Raw genomic sequence first — 19,315 nt, forward strand, 5'->3', positions numbered from 1 at the left:
CCCAATATTAAAATATCTATATATTCAACCATATTAAATATATTTCATATATTAGTACAGTTTATATAAGGCCTAGGCCCTAAACAATCAAAGAAAGGCACATCCTCAAATAGTGTCAAAATATGTCATTTCAGTATAAAACATACTTGAGATGGCCTGAAAAATTATTTTTATATCTAATTATGAAGTTTAAAGCTTCAAAAATAGTGTAGATCGAGAGATCTATGAACACTTGAAAATCTTGAAAATTGACGGTCTAGGTAATGCAATACAAGATGCACTATTTTAAGACTTGAAGTCCTTTTTTTTTTTATGTCCATGCATCTCAAGATGGAGATAATTGGACTTGAGGGTTTTTTGGCATAAAAAAAAAAAAATTATATTGAAATTTTGAGGTGTGCTTTAAGTTGATTGTTTAGGGCCTCAACCTTATATAAACTTTTTCCTTCATATATTGGGACTTAGAAGTTAAGTTTTAGGTCCAAGATTTTGACCTAAATCCAACCTGCCTGGTTCAATTTTTAGACCCATACTCGGAACCGGATCGGATCTACTCCTCGGGCCTTGGGTTGGGTCCGACCCACTACCACCCCTAAAATTGTATTAAAGATAAATAATCTCTAAACATTCTCAAAATTGTAAGGAAAAAGTTTATATAAGCTGTGAAGGTTATACTATACAAGTAAGAATCTACTGAGATGGTTTTTCTTATGATGTAAAATCTTCAAATTGATTATCTTGGCCTTGAGATTCATAGACATATATATATAAAAAAGGATTTTTAATCCTAAAAATAATTCATCTCCTAACACATTATCTAGACCGTCTATTTTCAAGATTTTCAAGTGTTCATAGATCTACTTGATCGCCACCATTTCTAAAACTTTAAATTTCATAACTAGAGATAGTAATAAGTTTTCATATCATCACAAGACTTTGCAACAATGTTGTTAAATTCGCTTCGCTTTGGCCGAAGAGGCTGAAGCCTTCAAATTTTATGCATATACCGAAGCGAAGAGAACCATGGTGTTGCCACTTCGATCATATTTGAGCTAAAAAGGAATAATTATATAAAGTATTTTTGAAATTGTTTTTATTTTTATTTTTTTTCATTATTTTATATATTATATATATAATAAAAGGTGTGGTTTGTATAGAGCCTAGGCTCTAAACAATCAAATTAGAGCTTACCTTCAAATAGTTTCGAGAAATGTAGTTTCAATACTAAAAATATTTGTGATAGCCTTAAAATATATTTTCATCTTTATTTATAAAGTTTAAAGCTTTAAACACAATGTAGATCAACATATCTATTAAAACTTAAAAATCTAAAAAATTGGCAGTCCAAAATTGCACCACAAAATATACTATTTTCAAATTTTAAAATCCATTTTTTCTCATGTCACACACATCTTGGCAATGAGATGATCAATTTGGGTATACTTGGGCATCGAAACAACCTCCTCGAGTGAAATTATTGAGGTAGTCTCAAATTTGATTGTTTAGAACTCTGCTCTATAAATGTGAGGTAGTCGCATTCTTTGTGGGCATAGCCTGCCCACTGGTAGTAATGGAGTACAGATGATAGAGGAAGGGGATTGATTTGAAGGAGATCCGCTCCGATCACAGGTTTCTCTCGTCTTCTCCAGCTATGACAAGGTCCTCTCTCTCTCTCTCTACAATCTCAAAACACACACACTCTCTCTACAATCTAGAAAACAAACTCTCGTTGCTTCTCCCTCTATGGATTCTCTCTCCACAACACCTGTGTTGTTTTAGATATTATAACATTGCTCTGTATGCTCTATATCTCGACCATATCTCCTTTGCAACCTTTCTCTCTCTACGTGCAGTTGTACTCTTATCACTTTCTCTCTCTACGATTTCAGCTGCTTCCTCTCTCTCTACAGCTGCAGCTACTCTCTCTCTCTCTAACGTTCGACTGTAGATTATGCGGGTCATAGGTAGAACGTACAGTCCAAATGCATTGCATGGCAGGGATTCTTACTATAAAATCTATTGGGGACATCTGGTTCATCCAAATATGTATTTTTTTCTCCGTTCTCCTTATTGTTTACTTTTTTGTTTTTCTAAATTTATTGGGTTTTTTCATGTGATTTTCTCCTATTTTTACTTCATTTTTTTGCAGGCTATTCTGTCTCTTATTTATTTATTTTCCAGAAGTAGAACTTCAAAGTGACCAGAAATGGATTTCAAGCTAAAAGGGAATAACTTTTTTTGCATTTCTCTTGCGCTAAATGAAATATCTTTAATTGAGGAACATTGTGTGCTTAAATGGTCTTACATGGTGTTGTTTGGACAATTTCACTCAAAGGATTAAATTTGGACTAATAGTAATTCCAAATGAATTTGGACTAAAAGAAATTCCAAATGAATGAATAAGGGAAAAATAATAATCTAGAAAACAATCAACTTATGGCCTAATCTGGGAAGCATCGATCATCAATGTATAGCATTAAATCCGCATGATTCAATTTTCTAACAAAATCTTGAATTGGTTTCACGCTTCAAAATCCAGTTCAAAACTCACTGTGAAAGTCACCACAATTTATTACTGAAATATAAGTCTCAATCTTGCTCTGAATTTTTTATTTTTAGGGGTTTGAGAGCATTCAAACGATGGATGAAGTCTCATGGAGTAGAATATAGTGATGCTCTTCTCTTCACAGATGGTGTGGAGGGAATTGGGGTGAAAACACTTTGTGATTTAAGTGTCGGAGACTTAATTGCGACCATACCCAAGAGTGCTTGCCTCACAATCAAGACATCTATGGCCCAAAATTTTATCGAAGATGTGGGTATTGGAGATTCTCTTGGCCTTGCTGTGGCCTTGATGTTTGAGTTAAGCATAGGGCAAGAATCGAATTGGTATGGGTATCTTCAATTGTTGCCTAAGAAAGAGCCTGTGCCTTTGGTTTGGAATTTGGAGGAAGTTGATACACTTCTTGTTGGGACTGAACTTCACAAGGTATGAGTATTGTACTGATGTTATTGTCCTTTGCTTCTCCTTTTCTTTTGTGTATGGCAAGAGTGAAATAGGGCAAGAAGTCAATTGGTGGGACATAAACTGGAAGCCTAGAATTGATAAGGGGCCTTGGTTCAGTAAATGTTTATGCTGACATAGCTGTACACTAACATAAGTGTGTGCTCTTGTGGTCTTGCATGCTTTAATAGCATCAATGAATGATGTTACTATGCATTTTATTGTATGTAATGCAATCTGGTTGCTTGCTTGATCACTCTACCTTGTATTATTAGATCTGTACATTAAATTCCAACAGACAAAGAGCTATGTTCAAGCAGACCAATCATAGCATGAATGAACCAGGAAAATGTCCGTTGACTTTATAATGATCCTATTGTTGGGCCTCCTTTTTAATTGTAAATGCTAAAATCTTTAGAGGCTATGCAATTCATGGCTTCATAGTTCATGACATATTAGCTTAATACACCATGCATCAATTACCCTTTACTATGGGAAGTAATAACTAATAGGAACTTCTTTTGACTTGTTCATCTTAAAAACAGAGGTAGTTGCATCACTAGTAGCCCTTGTCCAGCCAGAGGCAAATTTGACTACCATCTCCAGTGCATAACACACCCCATCTTCACCTCCCTGACTGAATATGTGCATGTCCCTATTCTCTACATCCTATTGTCTTTTACTTCTTTCCCACCCCCTATCTCTCACACATTTGATACTTCTTTAACTTGTTTACGAACAATGCAATCCCTTTACAATAAAATAATCCCAAGAGACCGCCATCCTTTCAATCCAATTTGCCATAAAGGAACTATTTAAACCCCTAATTAGGATAGTTATTGGTCTGAGCTGTCTGAACATCATAGAGGTTTCACCCACTATGTTGCCTTCTATCATTCCATAATCTTTTAGGTTCTTAAACTTTGCAAACTTTTCGTCATAGTACCAAGCATCTTGAAGATTGTGTATGAATTGCTTGACAAATTGGACATAAAGAGTTAATGAAATGGTTTTACTCCTTTGACTGTAGATTTTGTTCTTTTCTTTATAGATATCTATTTTCATTCGAATGCAAAAAGGTATACATCAAGTTGCACTTTTGCACGTAGTGTTGCCAAACATGTAATAACATCTTGAGGATTGTGTATGAATTGCTTGATGAATTGGACATTAGAGTTAATGAAATGGCTTTACCCATTTGACTGTAGATTTTGTTACTTTCTCTATTAATATTTATTTTCATTCGAATGCAAAAAGGTATACATCAAGTTGCACTTTTGCACGTAGTGTTTCCAAACATGTAATAAAATCTAAGGGTGGAAGCCGTGGCTTCTGTCACTGTAGCACCTCCTGCATTATTTGGCGGAAACTGCGATGTTGTTTTAGAAGCCACAGCATCCAAAACAACTTTAGGACAATGTGTTTTTGGGAAGCCGCGGCTTCCATGCTAACCAATGGATGCTATGGCTTCCTAAGTGTGGTGGAAGACGAGGCTTTGGCAGCCCCTTCTTCTTGAAACAAGTGTGCCATTAAAAACGAACAGGTGCATGCTAGAAGAAAGAAGAAAGCAGTAACGAGAGCAGTGATAGAAGAATGGAGAGCACAAACAACTGAAACCCCACTGGGCACAGGGGGGATTATGTAAATGCGAGAATTTTTACACTCTCCATCATGTGCAGAAGGACAAAGCATATGGTGACAGGAAATTGCCACCATGTGCCCGAAATTCAAATCACCTCAAAGACATAAGTCAGCTTCCATGAGTAATTCGAGGTACCTATTAGCTACCAAATAACTTTGAGATAATCACCTGCTGTGGGAAGGCTAAGATAAAGTGAGCGAACTCTTTAAGGCTTGTCAAGAGTGCTCAGGGTTTGGGATTGGCACCATTGTGCATGTTATCAGGCTGGAGAAAGTCTAATGAATAGTGCCATGATTGCTGTCAAATTTCAAGACACCTACAGGAGAAGGGTTTGATGTAGCCACTAGGAATGCTCAAGGGCTTTGTTGTAGGCGACAACCATTTCAGTCTTTGACAGGAGTTGAGCTTTGATTTCATTGAACTCTAGGAGAGCCAATGCGAAAGAGATGATAATATCTTAGACGCTGTTGTTGTCTTGCATACACCTGGAAATTGGTTACTGAAAATCCTGTTGCCCCTTCCTTTTAAACATCCCAATGAGAGAGCCAAGTAGACTCAATTACTCTACTCAGGTCAAGTTCTGAAAATATGATGAAAGATCATTTTATTCTTTTTCTTATAGCAATTTTTGTAAATGTACAGGAATCTATATCAGAGCCTTTATGTACACAAAAAACAAATATTTGGAAATATTACCATACGAAGCTCTTGTAGCTTGTTTCAAAATGTAGATACCCTATCCGATCCTTATTTGGTGGGACATATATAGTGGCATTTTGCATTTTTCCATGCCAAATGACATTTTGATGAGGGCCACTGTCATATTGGTATTGCATGTCATACTATTTAGACATATATATGCACATAGACGTACATGCATATATACATACAGAGACACAAATACATATATACATACATGCCGCATGCATGCATGCATACATCCATAATGATACGTAGGCATGTACATAATTTCAAAATACATTCATGCAGATAAAACATACATAGATACATGCATGTTGATTTGCTTATATGCACACATGTGGTGAAGTCAGCTAGCATGCTCAATCTTTTTGGAAAAAGATTAATCCTCTAATGTTTCAAATCCTTTATGGGTAGGGATACTTCTTATCATTTGCCAGATGAAAATAACATATAAAGCAAGGGTAGGTATTATTTTTACTTAAATCATGACACACATTCGATGCTTGTTAGACTTCCTAATAATTTGTAATTACCGGTGGAAATGATGAAAAAGTACAGAAATATGATTGCAATTGAAGGCAGGGGTAATTTTGGTAGAAAATATCCCGAGCACAAGAACAAACTTCACTCTATTATCAGATTATTAGAAAATCTCATTTACAGGAGAGATCTCCCATCGATGTCGATTGTAAATACTTCTTTGCTGACTTTGATGCATACATTTATTTGCATCAATTATAAATTTTTATTGGTAGTTATGTTACACTCTTACTTTTGATATCCATGTTGTGCATGTAATTTCATGATGCTTGTGTGATATTTTATGTTGCTTTTGATACCCAAGGTGTGAGTTTAATTCCATGATGTTTGTGTGCTGACTTTTTGGTGTGGTCTTATCTATTGAATTTTTCATAGTTACTCGAAGCTATTTGGAAACCGAAACGATTTAGGAATTAGAATCGCGGAATTACCACCATCTGGAAGATTCCTGTTTTTGGAATCAAAGTTCGTACAAGAGGAATCGTGGGGGACAAGATTCTTATTTTTATGAATCGTGATTCGACCAAAATAGAATTGAGATCCATAAATAGCTGGAATCGAGATTCTTAGCTCTTTGGAATCAAGTTTCCGACCTAATTGGAATCGAGATTCCTTCATTTATGGAATCGAGATTCTTACATCTTTGGAATTGAGAGGGAACTTAGAGGGAAACAATACATGTCTCAATGCCATTCATTTACTGACATACCATACATGCACGTTTACATTATTTGTGTTACATTATTTCTAAAAGTCTTGTAGTTGCAATCTCTCCATTGGATCAATACAATGCATACTTAAATAATTAAGTAGAGAATGTGGACCACCAATTTCGCTTCTATTGGTCATTTCAGGCCAGAAACGATGACTACACCTTGTAGGTTGAGATTTAGTGTCAACCTCGAGTAGTTGGATTCCTTGAAAACTTCAAAACATCACTTCTCATAAAAAAATAAAAAATAAAAAATAAAAAGGGGGGTGGGCGGGGGATAGAATTCCGATAAATGTGGAAACTAGTTTCAACAAGTGTAGAATCAAAATTCACCAATTGCCGAATCAAGAATTAGTAAATATCGGGAAGCGAGATTTTATAAGTGTTGGAATCGAGATTCCTAAAATATGGAATCGAGATTCTAGACTTCATGAAAACTGGTTCCGTGAAGATTCCTAGTCAAAATAGCAGAATCGGCGTCCCGAATCGGAATCACGACCTTCAATGAGAGATTCGGGTAACTATGGAATTTTTCCATGAAAATCCATCATTTAACATCCTTTTGGTGTTGTTGACATTACACTCTCATGCCACTCTAATTTCAATTTGTTTATTTGATGAACTTTTGCTTCGAGTGTCATTTGATGATCGTCATTTTATCATTTGATGATTGTCTGATGGAAATGTTGTATTACCTTTCATTCGATCGCATATCTTCTATATGAACATATTAGTGTTACATGATAAATAGACTGGGAGAATGTTGAATTATTTTATTCACAATTGAGACTCATTTTATTTCCAATTTGATGCCAATTGGTATTTTTATTTATGTAATTTATGGTTAGTTTTTTTTTTCCTCCCCTCTTTTTTAAAACTGAAATTCAATAATTTTAATATCAAACATATGTCATTTTGCATATTGTGGTAAATTCTAGGCAGGCAGTGAAGTATGACAAATCTCTTCTTTATGAGGATTGGAAAGAGTGTATTGTGCCCCTTGTAGCTGCCAAGCAATTGAATCTTAATGAGAATTATTTTGGTGTGGAGCAATATTTTGCGGCAAAAACTCTTATTGCATCTCGAGCTTTTGAAATAGATGAGTATCATGGCTCTGGAATGGTGCCTTTGGCTGATCTGTAAGTATAACTTTTATTATTGATCTATGCTCTACATTAGGTAATTTCAAGAGTGGGTACAAGAAACACGCACAAACAAGTTATATGGGTATATATAGAGGAGAGTGGGAGGCAGGGGGGGAAGGAGGGGAGTGGGAGGTAAGAGCATAGAAATTTGTTTCAGAGGGGAGATGGAGAAGATTTTTACTAAGATATCGAGGAAGGGGAAGTGAACTCCGGAGTCTAAGGGAGGGCTGCCCTGATAGCGAGGAACAATGGGTTGAAGGTGAGAAAGGATATATTGAAGAAGATTTTATGGAGAGATGCCATTTTTTGGGAGGGAGGTCAGAAATTTTGGTTGAAATGAATAAGGTTGTCAAAACATTGCATCTCACATGTGGATGTAAATGCCACTACAAGTTTGTTACAAATGAGTGACATGATAGTCCCATTTCTCCAATTTGTCACATAAAAAGGACATTGGAGAAGGGAAAAAGAGAAATACGACCTTGAAGTGTGATCTGTAAGACCAACAGGGTATAATGTTCTGGTGAAATTATGAAGATATTCATATTTCTCTCGATATTCTTGGAAAACTACATGTATTTTCTATTATTACCTACTGCTGATTTGGGGTGTTTGGCTTAATAATTTTTCATTTTTGTTATAAAAAGATGGATATTTTATTGATAAAGAAATTTTGAAAAAAAATTGAAAAACTTTTAAGTGCTTTTGTAGTTTCTGCTTCCATTAATATATTTTCTTGTAGCTAACACTAAAAGAATTTTGGTGAAGTTAGTTTTAATGTTACTTCTCACTAAAAATATTGAAGTTAGTGGTACGTGATCTTTTGCATTTCTATGGTACTATTATATCACTTTTCTTTTTTTTGTAATGGTTTTATTGTAGGATTTAAGTTTATAAGACTTATTTGTGGAGAGAATTTCAGGTTTAATCACAAGACTGGAGCAGAGGATGTTCACTTGACCTCCATGTCTGCAAATTCTGGCTCTGAGGATGATGATGTCAGAGATAATGGTGGTAATGATGACGATGATCGCGGTAGCAATGATGGTGGTTTTGATGACGATGCTAAGTTATCAATTGAGGAGCTTGTTGTCGACTCTTTTGGTGATATCTTTGAAAATTCTGGCATCCAAAAGAACCACAAGACTATGGCTACTGCTTCTGATGAAAACCATTTAAATGGCCATATCTTAGAATCATATTCAAGCGCAGGAGATGACCCAGATGCTTTGGGAATGATACTGATCAAGAATGTCAAAGCTGGAAATGAGGTTAGAAGGTGCTTTCATATTTTTATTTCGTGCTTTCTTTTGTCTTTTTGAAAGATTTTATTTCATGCTTTAGAGCATGGCTCAGAAACCGTGCACTTTAACTTTTGACTAGGTGAGTGAGCCCCTGGGTCAATTCGGATTAGGACTTGAGCTTATTGATTTGCTGACATAGGGGACATGTTTGAATATATAGTATCGATAGAAATATAAGTTTAAAACTTAAACAATTGTAAACTAGGGAAACCCAAAATTAGGGCCCTGTCTGGATACTGGTCAGACTGTGGTTCAGACCGGTTTTTGGCTATAACTTATTTATGTTTGGAGTGGCACCTTTGGGTGCCATTTTGTTCCCCAAGTAGGTATGCATCCAGCAATAAAACGCTGCTACCTTGTGGGTTAGATTAAAATTGAAAATGCTAGTCTAGTTTTTAGTTTCTATCAAACCCACAAATTGATGGCTTTAAGTGGAGCACGCCGAACCGAAGTTGGCATCCAAACTCACGATAATGAAAGTCAGAAATGGGCTTTGAATTGAGAATCTCTCTCTCTCTCTCTCTCTCTCTCTCTCTCTCTCTCTCTCTATCTCTGCAGTTTGTCTGAACATAGGCATGTTCTTCTTTTTGCCTCAAATCATGGTTTAGTGCTGTTGGGGCAATATTTTAGTGAGGGACCGTTTGTGGTTGAATTATCCCCTTCACTGAGCTACTTAAGACTCCAAATAGTTGTCAACGCACTCGAGAAATGCGAGTCATTTGTTAGTGGGATAAAAACTGACTCCCCTTGCAAAAGGGTGGCATCTTTTAAAACGCCAATAAGTTGCACCCGAACTGGGGTTTTATTTTTACTTCCTCTTTCTTCAGGTATTCAATACTTATGGCACCTTAGGCAACGCTGCTCTATTGCACAGATATGGATTCACAGAGCCTGAAAACCCATTCGACATTGTGAACATCGATCTCAACCTTGTGATGAAATGGGCAAAGGGATCATTTTCCAACCGCTACAGTCGATCAAGAATCTCCCTCTGGAAAAAATTAGGCTGTTCAAGCTGCTCTAACCAAGACTCTGAATACTTTGAGGTCACTTTCAGTGGCACTCCCCAGCTAGACCTTATGGTTCTCCTCTACATTTTTTACTTGCCTGATGAAGTTTACTGTAAAATGGACCTTTCTCTGACTACACGTATGAAAGTTGATATTTCTCTGTCTTCCCCAATGAATGATGAATTACCCTCTAGCATTGTTGATGGTGTCCATAATGCTATGGATATTATATTTTCAGCTGAAAGTGGTGGCTCATTGCCGTTCTCTAGAGAGACAGAGGATATGGCTACACAGAGAGTGGACCGGCTGCTTACTAAGCATGTGTGCAATGCACTTATCTCACTTGCTGATATCCGGGAAGGGTTTTATGGCGCGAGCTCGTTGGAAGAGGACATGCATGTTTTGAAGGGATGTTGTAGGCTTCGAGAACCGAAAAGGTATCATTCTCTTTCATTGCGAGTTTGTGAACGATCAATACTCAAGAAGATGAGGATTTTTGCATCCAAATCAGGTTGCATCCGCAAGGGGAAAAAGATTTATTTTGCTGCATGAAATTGAAGTCCGATTTTGATTCATGCAAGATGAATCTTGTATTTTTTGGAGCCTGTATGATTGTGTTGCGCGGAGAGAGAGAGAGAGAGAGAGAGAGAGAGAGAGAGAGAGAGAGAGAGAGAGAGAGAGATTGGCTTCACCTTGAACTTGTATGAAATACTTTAGTCATGACCTTGAGGTCTTGTGTCTTAAGAAATAGTCGCAACAATAACAATTTTTGTTATGGGGAATATTTTTCGATGGTGAAAAAGGTTTTTTTTTGGGGTAATTCAATGGGGATGACGATCCCCTGCTCGTTTTATTAAATCGTTAATGGTTTTTTAATACTTTAGGTGAGAACAAAAGTATAGACGTTAGCTAGGGTACGAGTGGTCTAAGGAAAATTTGAAAGATTGTTTTAATGGATATTTGGTGAGGTGCTGAAAAGTTGGATCGATCAAAAACTCAAATGGAGAGAGAGAGAGGGGCCAAAAGATAATCTAATCTCCGGGCTGAGAATATTGGTTTACTTTCTCGGGTAATACCCACCTAGATACAATGAAACTTTTTTTTTTTTTTGACAATATCATGAAATGAAACTATTTATTTTTTATACAATGAGGTCACAATTGCTTACCAGCATTCGATATGAGATTTGATAGCTTGAGTGTGTTATAAAGTTCGAGAAATTTTTTTTTGAAGTTTGAGCTTTGTCAATGGAATAAATGTAGCTATCTAATTTCACATTCAATAGTCAAGATTAATTGTGATCACCTTGTGTCCAAGATAAATGGTCTCATTGTATATATTTCCATGAAAGAAAAATTTCCGTGGCTGTCATGCACTTGAAAAAATAATATCAAGAGATTGAACAAATACCATCCAATTTTTAGATAGCGAAATCTAAGTGCTAGAAAAACTCTAATTTTTTCTTTTTTTGAGAATAATTATCTAGTAATGCTCAAGTGGTTTTCAAAATTTCAGATTGAAAAAATCTTTCCAAATAAGTCTTCTTACTGAGGCAGTAGAAACAAACTATACTCCCAAGGAGCATAGGTCTTCTGACCGAGGCAGTAGAAACAAACGATACTCCCGAGGAGCATAGTATACGTGCTCGAAACAGAGAGTTTGAAACTTTGAAAGAAATAATCAAGTGTAAAAAATTATCTATTTTGAGTAGTGTTCAAAATCCGAAAAAATGGTTGACTCGAGCAGTTGCCAGGGTGAGTTATTTCGTGGATTCCTGATTCAGTTCATTGATCCCAAGTCGACCCAAAGAGCAGAAACAATAAAAAGGTCATGAGGGGAACCACCCCCACAATGAACTACTTGAGGTGATCCCCCAATAAAGCCCCTGGTTTAATCTAACTCAGGTGATTTCAAATTGGTTGATAATTTTTTCAATCATTGATCCTAAGCTTTTGCGCGAGTCCAGCCTAAAATGAACATGTGACAAGGGGGCTTTGAAAGAAATGTTTAAATGGTGCGATTTGTACAAGGCGGCAACTTTATTTGAAGAAGGATGTGATGTTTTACGGTTTACACTTTACACTATTTGCTTTAATTGCGCGATAATATATTTGACACATTTTTTAAGATAATAATTAAAAATAAGATATTTTTTAATATAATATCAAATTTACACCATCATAATGTAAAGCTGTAACCCTTTTCGTTTACACAATAGATAAGCTCCATAGAACTTTGTTGAAGTTTGAATTTCAAAGGGGGCTCCATTTGAAAGAAATAGCAAATATGATGGAGTTTCTACCACTACAAACCATTTTAGCCATGGCCTACAGACTTGGAAATTAGAATTGGATCTTGTAGTGAAAGACCTTGAGTCAATCGACTTGACCTGGTTTAAAAGAAAAATTGGAGAGAGAGAGAGAGAGGGATAAGACTTGGCGACTTGACCTGGTTTAAAAAAAAAATTGGAGAGAGAGAGAGGGGAGGATGATGGGCAATCTTATCAATGGTGGAGAGGATACAGACCAATTTTGAAATGAAAATATGAGACCCAATTTGGAACTTTAATTTCTGGTGTGGTTCGCATAAGGCTGCAACTATTAAATAATCAAAGAAAGGTACCTCCAAAATTTATCTCAAGATATAAGTTTGATATCGAAAATTATTAGAATGGCTTGAAAATGTATTTTAATTCTAATTATAAAATTTAAAACTAAAAAAATGGTTCAGATTAAATAGATCTATAAACATGTGAAAATCTTGAAAAATGATGGTTTAGATAATGCATTATAAGATGTACTATCTTTGAGATTTGAAATATGTAGTTTTCTTTTGTATCCATATATCTTGGGGTCGAGATGATCAATTAAAAGGTTTCCCATCGTCAAAACTATATTTTCCTGGATTTTGGAGGTGGACCTTACTTCGATATATAGATTGAGGCCCTGTACCCACATATAAAACATCTATTTCTTATGTATGTAATGGATAATAGGTAGGAGCATGAGTTAAAGACTTTTTAATGCTCTCATTTTTCGATCTAAATTTCAAAAAATCCCTAATTCTCTTTTAAAGTCTGTAACTCTCATTCCAAAAGTCTCATTGCTTAAAATATCTTTTGATTTGTTATGGCGTCTTATGATAAATGGTCTAGATTTTATATTCAATTATCCTTAAAAATTTATCTTATGTTTCATCCCCTTAAAAAAAAAAAAATGTCATGGAGATGGAATAAGAGTGAGCAAAAACCCAAATTTTAATAAAAAAATATTTACGGAAGGATTTTATGCTGATTATCCTTATTATAAATAGATATTTCGACAAGAGCATTTCATTTTGTCCAAAAAACAAACCAATTTTTTTTTAAAAGGTTATTAAGTAAATTATACCATGAATATAACATTAATGACTCCACAACAAAAATAAATACAAAATAATTTTTATTAGCATAGTTATAAATATCCAAAATTTAAATAAAAACTATGTTTTATAAAAGCAAAGATGAAAATATGATTTTAATTAAATGATATATTTTTTAAATCAATTAGCATAGTACAACCAGATGAACCATGCCAAAAAAAGAAAAAAGGAAAAATGTTGTGGAGGTGTGAACTTTTTTTTCATTATTGGAAACAAGTGTGGGCACAATTGTACACAATTATATTGAAAAAAAAGGGTGTTTGATAACTGTGTAAAGCGGTAAAAGTGTCTGGCTTTCTCTATTACTATAGTTTTCACTTCTTTGAGAACAGTAAACATAGGGGAAAATCGATACATAAGTTATCCCCATTCACTATTTTCTTAAGGAAAGCAAATCGATACATAAGTTATCCCCATTCACTATTTTCTTAAGGAAAGCAACTGCGTTGGGGTACACAGTGCAACTACCTTCAGTAAAACTCATGTCGTCGGTGAAAGTTAACATTGGGGCCATAGCGTAATAATAATATATAATATAATATTATAATATAATTATAATATATTATAAGAATAATATATTCCGTGAAAGTCATGCCATTGGTTTGTATAGAACCGACGCTCTTAAACAATCAAATTCGAGCTCACATTCAAATAGTGTCGAGAAATGTTTTTCAATGCGGGGAAAGTTTTGTGATGGCTTTAAATTATATTTTCATCTTTAGTTATAAAATTTAAAGCTTAAAGATCAATCAGATCTATGAAAACTTTCAAAATCTTAAAAATTGATGGTCGAAAAATGCTTTACAAGATGCACTATTTTCAAAAATTGAAATTTATTTATTTTCTATATCCATGCATCTTGATGTCGAGACGATTAATTTGATGATGTACGTGCATCAAAACAACCTCTTCTAGTGAATGTTTTGAAGTAGGCTCTAATTTGATTATTTAGAGCCTAAGCTCTATATAAACTTTTTCCATATAATATTAGTATACTATCATAATATATTAATTTATTATAATATACCTTTGTAATACATTATATTACATATAATAATATAATATATAGAATATTATTATATTATCTAATTTATTATAATATAATAGTATAATAATATGTAATAATATTACATATTGTAATAAGGGAAAATTCATAATGAAACCATTTATCTTGGTACGAGATGGTCGCAATCAATCTTGACCATTGGATGTGAAATTAGGTGGCTGCATTTTCTCGAACTTTGTGACACACCCAAGCTACTGGATTTCACATCGGATGGTTGTAAATAATTATGACATCCCTATACCAAAGGTAAATGGTTTCATTTATTAACATTGTCTAATATTATGATATTATAATACAGTAATATATCATTATATTATTATAAAATTTAATTTAAGGATACTATTTATAATATATATTTTATAATATTATAATATATATATATATATATATATATGGAAAAGTCTTCCCAACGTCTATAGGCGAAAATGAATAGTGATTTCGTCTACCCTCATCACCGTCAAAGTTTATTACATAGTCACGATTATCCAGTAGTGTTTCATTTTTTTATTTATTTTTACAACTCAGAATGATCTGAAATTTGGAGCGTCAATACATATTAGTAAGACGCATTTAATAAAAATATAAAAAATTAATTCATGAAAAAAATTGATCAAAATACCCCTGAAACTTTTGGGGGTATTTTGGTCAATTTATTTCATTTGACATTTTTCATAGATTCGCCTATAGATTCGCCTATTTTTGATAAACACACACTCTAAATTTCAGATCATTCCGATTGTAGAAAATAAATGAAAAATGAAACACTATCGGATAATCGTGACCGTACGATAAACTTTGGACGGTGATGATGTAGGCGAAATCATTGTTTATTTTCGCCTATAGGCATTTTGTAATATCTTTCTATATATATATATATATATATTAGGGAAATGACTTTGTGATATCCTCCCACATCTATGTGTGTAGGATCCTAAAGGATGATCATTAAATTTGGCATAGATATCTAGAAAAGTTAGTCCCACACCTATGTGATAACATTTTTAGAGATCTGTGCCAAATTTAATGGTGATTCTTTGAAGTTCTATACACATGAGTGTGGGAGGGTCTCATACGATTATTACTCGTGTATATATATATATTTGATAGGACTGCAGCACTATCGAAATAGGTAAAGCCTCACCTTATAACTCATCAAAAATTACCATGCAAGTGTTGAAAAACCTTTAAATCTATCATCTCAACTTGAAAATTATGGTTGTGCAAATACATTAGAATTTCAAATTCTAAAAATAGTGTACATTGCATCAAATCATCTAGACCATTCAGTTTGCTGTAAAATTAAGTGTTCATACATCCTTAGGATCTGCACTATTTTTTGAATTTCAAATTTTATTGTATTGGAAATTAATTTTAGAGCCGATGCCGAAAGTGCTGCCGGATGAGGCTACGAGGTAAGGCTTTATTTTGATTTTATAAAATCATAGAATATATAAAAATTTCATCCATATATCTATGGAAATGGTTCAAATATTAACAGGTACAAATATTAACACCGCATTTTATCAAAACAGGTCCTAACGGATACGAACGTTGATCTGCTTCGCAAACATACAGGAAAGTCAGCGGCATGGATTTTGTCATGTAAACTGCAGTCAAGGTTATCAAAAACCACCAAATACGCACGACGCCCTCACTAAATCAAAACCTCGCCGTTTTTAAGCTCGATACACCAATGACGTCGATGCAGGGTGCTGCATGTATTGGCGTCAGGGACCAGATCTAGGGTTTTTTCTGGTCATACAAGAACAATGGTAAAGAACACAGGAATTAGGGTTTCGGGCTGTCTTCTGATCATCTTGACACTCTCCTTTCTTAGTGGAATTGCACCATCTCTTGCCGATCCGCGACGCCCAAAAAATGTTCAGGTTTCGCTTCGAGCAAAATGGTCGGGCACTCCTCTCCTCCTTGAAGCTGGGTATGATCTTCTCTCTCTCGCTCTATCTTTGTATCTCTCTCGTTCTATTGTGCAGGTTAGCGGAAATCTCTCTCTCTAAATGTACATTTTCTTGTGAATTTGGTTATAGTTGTTGACGATCGTAAAATTATATTATCTCTCTTGTAGTTTTGCTGGAATTTGTGCCTCGCCCCCCTCTCTCTAATTCTGCATCCCTCTGTATATATATTGCTTTTGAACTCGTTTCAAGTTCTGATCACGTGGGTCAAGCTATAATTTTGTGCGTCTATTTCATCAGTGTAACTGATTAGGCTATAATTTTGTGCATCTATTTCATCAGTGTAACTGATTAGACTATCCAAGAATTGATTGTTGGGTTGTCTCATTGGAATTTTGATATTATTTTACTAATTAATGGGTTTTTGTTGAGAAATTTAAGGGTCATGGATTTTATTAGGAATCACAGGTGTTTCAGGCATTGGTGCCTTGTTATAGTTTGGTGTCGGATGGATACATTTACTTGCTTGAATTGCATTGTTTCTCACACTTTTTCACTCTTTCGACAATTTGAGTTGTTGGTTTTGTATTGGAGTGTAGTTAGTAGTATAGATCCGTGTGTGTGGAATTTTGGTTTGTCTTTTATGTTTTGAGATACGTCAGAATAAGTTATTAAAAAAGAGCAGTAACTTCTGTGGGACCAATTGCTGGCAACTCTTTTGTTTTTCGTTTTTGTTGGGTAAATTATACTTTTCAGGGTTCATTAAATGATGTTTCACAATGGTTATTTTGATGGTTAATATGGTAACCTGAACTGCGTGCTGGGAGGCTTTTGAACAAAAGGCTTTTATCATATGGAATATGGATACTTTTGAACAAAAGGCTTTTATCCTATGGAATATGGATACTTTTGAACAAAAGGCTTTTATCCTATGGAATATGGATACTTGAATGCAATGAGCATACCTATAACTAATCAAAATTTTATCCTTTGTTTTCATATGAGAAGTATTATTTGGAGTATTTAGTTTATATTTATGACGTATTTATTTTTTCTTTTTTCAAATTCTATTTATTTCTATATGTTGGTCACTAGAAGGATATTAAAGACCTAAGAAATACAAAAGAAAACAGAACCTTCTGAAAGAAGGCATTGTAGATTAACACATTATCCCAGTGGAATGGAGTTTTTTTTTTGAACTCTTTGCGTTTTGGATTTGAGAACAAAATCATTAAAAAACATACGTGAAATGTTTTAATTTTTGAAGTTTCAAATTTAATATGGGAGGGGTACTGCCTGATTTGTAACTTTATATATATGTGTCTATATAGATATGTATTGTAACTTTGGAGTGGGGGTGATTAATGCAGGTGATTCATTTTGGGTATTATCCTATTGCTTTCTGAACTTCAAATGGAATAATAAGTCAGGGCCCCCTTTTGTTCTCATATATTGTTGTGAATTTTGTATTTATTTTGGCAGTAAATATGGAACAATTATTCATCACCTTGTTCTGGAAATTCCAAGCTGTTTTGTCAATTCAATTCCATAATTCATCTGTTGTTCATTTGGGCATTAAATTTCCCAGAGAATTACTTTCAAAGGAGTGGAAGGACTTGTACTGGGAATTTGTTGAAGCTTGGCTTGGTAAAGAGACAGATTCCAATTCTTTAACAGCTAGAGGTTGCCTTCAAGAAATTGTACATCATGGACGCAACCTTCTCAATGAACCCTTGGCATCTCTCTTTGAATCCTCTCTCACTCTTCGGTCTGCATCTCCGAGGTTGGTTCTTTACAGGCAATTAGCGAAGGAGTCACTATCCTCGTTCCCATTAGGGGAGGAAACAAACACTAAGGACATAAATGAATCTATACCTGAGGAAGTCACAAGCTCAAAGAACAAAAAGTTGAACCAATTACTCGTAAGCCAGAACCCAAAATCTCTTGGAGGCAAGTGCTGCTGGGTAGACACGGGTAACTCCATATTGTTTGATGTGTCCGAGCTTCGTTTGTGGCTTGATTCACCCTCAAGATTGTAAGTTACATTTTTTATTTTCTTGATCTAGTGCTTTTTGCGCTTTAGCTGATTTTTCTAGCACGATTAGTGCTTGCGTATTTTATACTTTCTTTTTTTTAGGGGAATGTGTACTGAGTGTCTATCTTTCATGGCAGGTCTGAAGATTTGTCTGAGCAACCGGAGCTTTTCGATTTTGATCATATTTATTTTGAGTCAAGTATCGGAAGTCATGTAGTAATTTTATATGGAGCTGTTGGGACAAACTGCTTTAAAGAGTTTCATGTTGCACTTGTAGAAGCTTCAAAGAAGGTGTGGAAATTTCTGGCATAAATTTTTAGTGAGTTACAAAGTTTTTTGTCTCAAAAGCTTTATTAGTTTATTGCCCTTATGAAAAGAGTTGGTTTTTTGGATCTGCATCCTGATTGACTTTTTGAAAATACGTTAACCTTTTAGATTGATTCGTAGATTGATTTTCTCTTCAAAATATTTGGTTAGTGGTCATTCAAATCTTGGCTAGAGTTCGATAGCTAATTTGGATTCACTAATATATTATTGTTCTCTTATAAGGTTTACCAGTTGCAAATGTTTAACAGACTTTTGCTGGTAATATTTGATTGTGGAACCGATCATGGACTAAACAAATATGGCAGGCATTGTAAGAATTCAATCCACACATGATTTGGTGTTTCAATGTGTTGTAGTTTTGTCATTGACTCACGACTCATCCTAGTCACTAATTTAATCAATTGAGTTCGATGAAGGGAACAACTTAAATAGCTTGGATGCCTTGATATTCTTTTGGCCTTTCTACTTCTACCGTTTATATAGTCAATTTAACTT

The 19,315-nt window shown here is 34.6% G+C and overlaps 2 protein-coding genes across 14 annotated transcripts in view; both read left to right on the plus strand.

The window, feature by feature from the left end:
• Nucleotides 1-1,530: 1,530 nt before the first annotated feature.
• Nucleotides 1,531-10,861, plus strand: LOC18448412 (SET domain-containing protein). Of its 13 annotated transcripts, none has more exons than XM_088850877.1 (5): nucleotides 1,531-1,659; nucleotides 2,620-2,989; nucleotides 7,539-7,739; nucleotides 8,668-9,024; nucleotides 9,877-10,861. In XM_088850877.1, the coding sequence occupies exons 2-5, from the start codon at nucleotides 2,892-2,894 to the stop codon at nucleotides 9,899-9,901; spliced, it is 681 nt and encodes a 226-aa protein (XP_088707003.1). In that variant the 5' UTR covers nucleotides 1,531-1,659; nucleotides 2,620-2,891; the 3' UTR covers nucleotides 9,902-10,861. The 13 variants fall into 13 exon arrangements, with proteins under 13 accessions (XP_088707003.1, XP_020531797.1, XP_088707005.1 ...); XM_020676138.2 differs by having other exon boundaries at nucleotides 8,668-9,016; XM_088850879.1 differs by having other exon boundaries at nucleotides 8,668-9,016; nucleotides 9,924-10,861.
• Nucleotides 10,862-16,010: 5,149 nt separating this feature from the next.
• Nucleotides 16,011-19,315, plus strand: part of EBS1 (EMS-MUTAGENIZED BRI1 SUPPRESSOR 1) — a 60,254-nt gene continuing 56,949 nt past the window's right edge. Inside the window, exons 1-3 of the mRNA XM_011630342.3 lie at nucleotides 16,011-16,481; nucleotides 18,047-18,493; nucleotides 18,631-18,784. Of these exons, the coding sequence (XP_011628644.2) occupies nucleotides 16,315-16,481; nucleotides 18,047-18,493; nucleotides 18,631-18,784 (768 nt within the window). The 5' untranslated portion in view covers nucleotides 16,011-16,314. The remainder of the gene's footprint in view (nucleotides 16,482-18,046; nucleotides 18,494-18,630; nucleotides 18,785-19,315) is intronic.

The sequence above is a fragment of the Amborella trichopoda genome, chromosome 11, assembly GCF_054954075.1.
Source record: "Amborella trichopoda isolate Santa Cruz 75 chromosome 11, AtrichopodaSantaCruz75HAP2 v2.0, whole genome shotgun sequence".
Lineage (NCBI taxonomy): Eukaryota > Viridiplantae > Streptophyta > Magnoliopsida > Amborellales > Amborellaceae > Amborella > Amborella trichopoda.